The 830-nt window shown below is 35.2% G+C and overlaps 1 protein-coding gene across 1 annotated transcript in view; it reads left to right on the top strand.

Moving 5' to 3' along the window:
- The window catches only part of CSUI_008793 (uncharacterized protein), a gene marked incomplete at both ends in the record, with an annotated part of 1175 nt that extends 890 nt beyond the window's left edge, over nucleotides 1-285 (top strand). The window contains one exon of the mRNA XM_068068918.1: nucleotides 40-285. Within this exon, the coding sequence (XP_067919107.1) occupies nucleotides 40-285 (246 nt within the window). The remainder of the gene's footprint in view (nucleotides 1-39) is intronic.
- Nucleotides 286-830: the final 545 nt, after the last annotated feature.

The following is an 830-nucleotide window of genomic DNA, read 5'->3' as shown; positions in this document are numbered from 1 at the left end:
TTTCTGTCTTTCTCTTTCTTTCTATCTTCGTGTGTGAAGATCTTTGAAGCGTTGAAAGTTCGTCGGCAAGGCAAGTCGCGCCGGTGGAAATTTTTCATCCCGGAAGGAAGTGCAGGAGGAGGCGACAAAAAGTCTCTTCGGTGGTTGCTCTTAACTCTCAATCAAATTCTCGTACTAGATCCTTATCACTCTGAAAGCGAGCATGGCGATACAGAGGTTTCGGTCGGAGGAAGAAATTCTCTCCTACACTCCGGCTCTTCTCTTGAAGAAGAAAAAGAAAGTAAAGAATAAGACACACACAGACAACAAAAGAAGAAGGAAGTTACATTCTCATCATCTTTCGACCAAATCGGATAGAGCAGTTCTCTCTAAATGGATTTATACCTATATATATATATATATAGGTACTAGGTAGACGTATATCACACTTTACCATCATTATGTCAGTTGGTTAGAATCAGAGAGATAGTAGTCATATACCTATATTTATATATACCTGTATATCTGTCTATATATATAGATATACCTATCTGTATATATATATATGTATAACTATATGAATATGTATATATATATATATATATAGTCGGTAGAGATCCGTGCATAAACACAGGCGACGGTTCTATATCTCTATCTTGATTCTACCTATCATTAACCAACCTTTATTCAGTCTCTCTCTATCTTTCTAATGATGCGCAGTGTCTACATCTCTCATCAAACTCACTTACACACACAAATACAGATATATATATACGTCTATCTATCTATCTTTAATCTACCTATCTATCTATCTTTAATCTATCTATCTATCTATCTTTAATCTACTATCT

This window comes from Cystoisospora suis (assembly GCF_002600585.1).
Source record: "Cystoisospora suis strain Wien I chromosome Unknown contig_5035, whole genome shotgun sequence".
NCBI classification, from domain to species: Eukaryota; Apicomplexa; class Conoidasida; order Eucoccidiorida; family Sarcocystidae; genus Cystoisospora; species Cystoisospora suis.
Note: the sequence above shows the minus strand (reverse complement) of the source record. Positions and strands in the feature narration are given on the sequence as shown.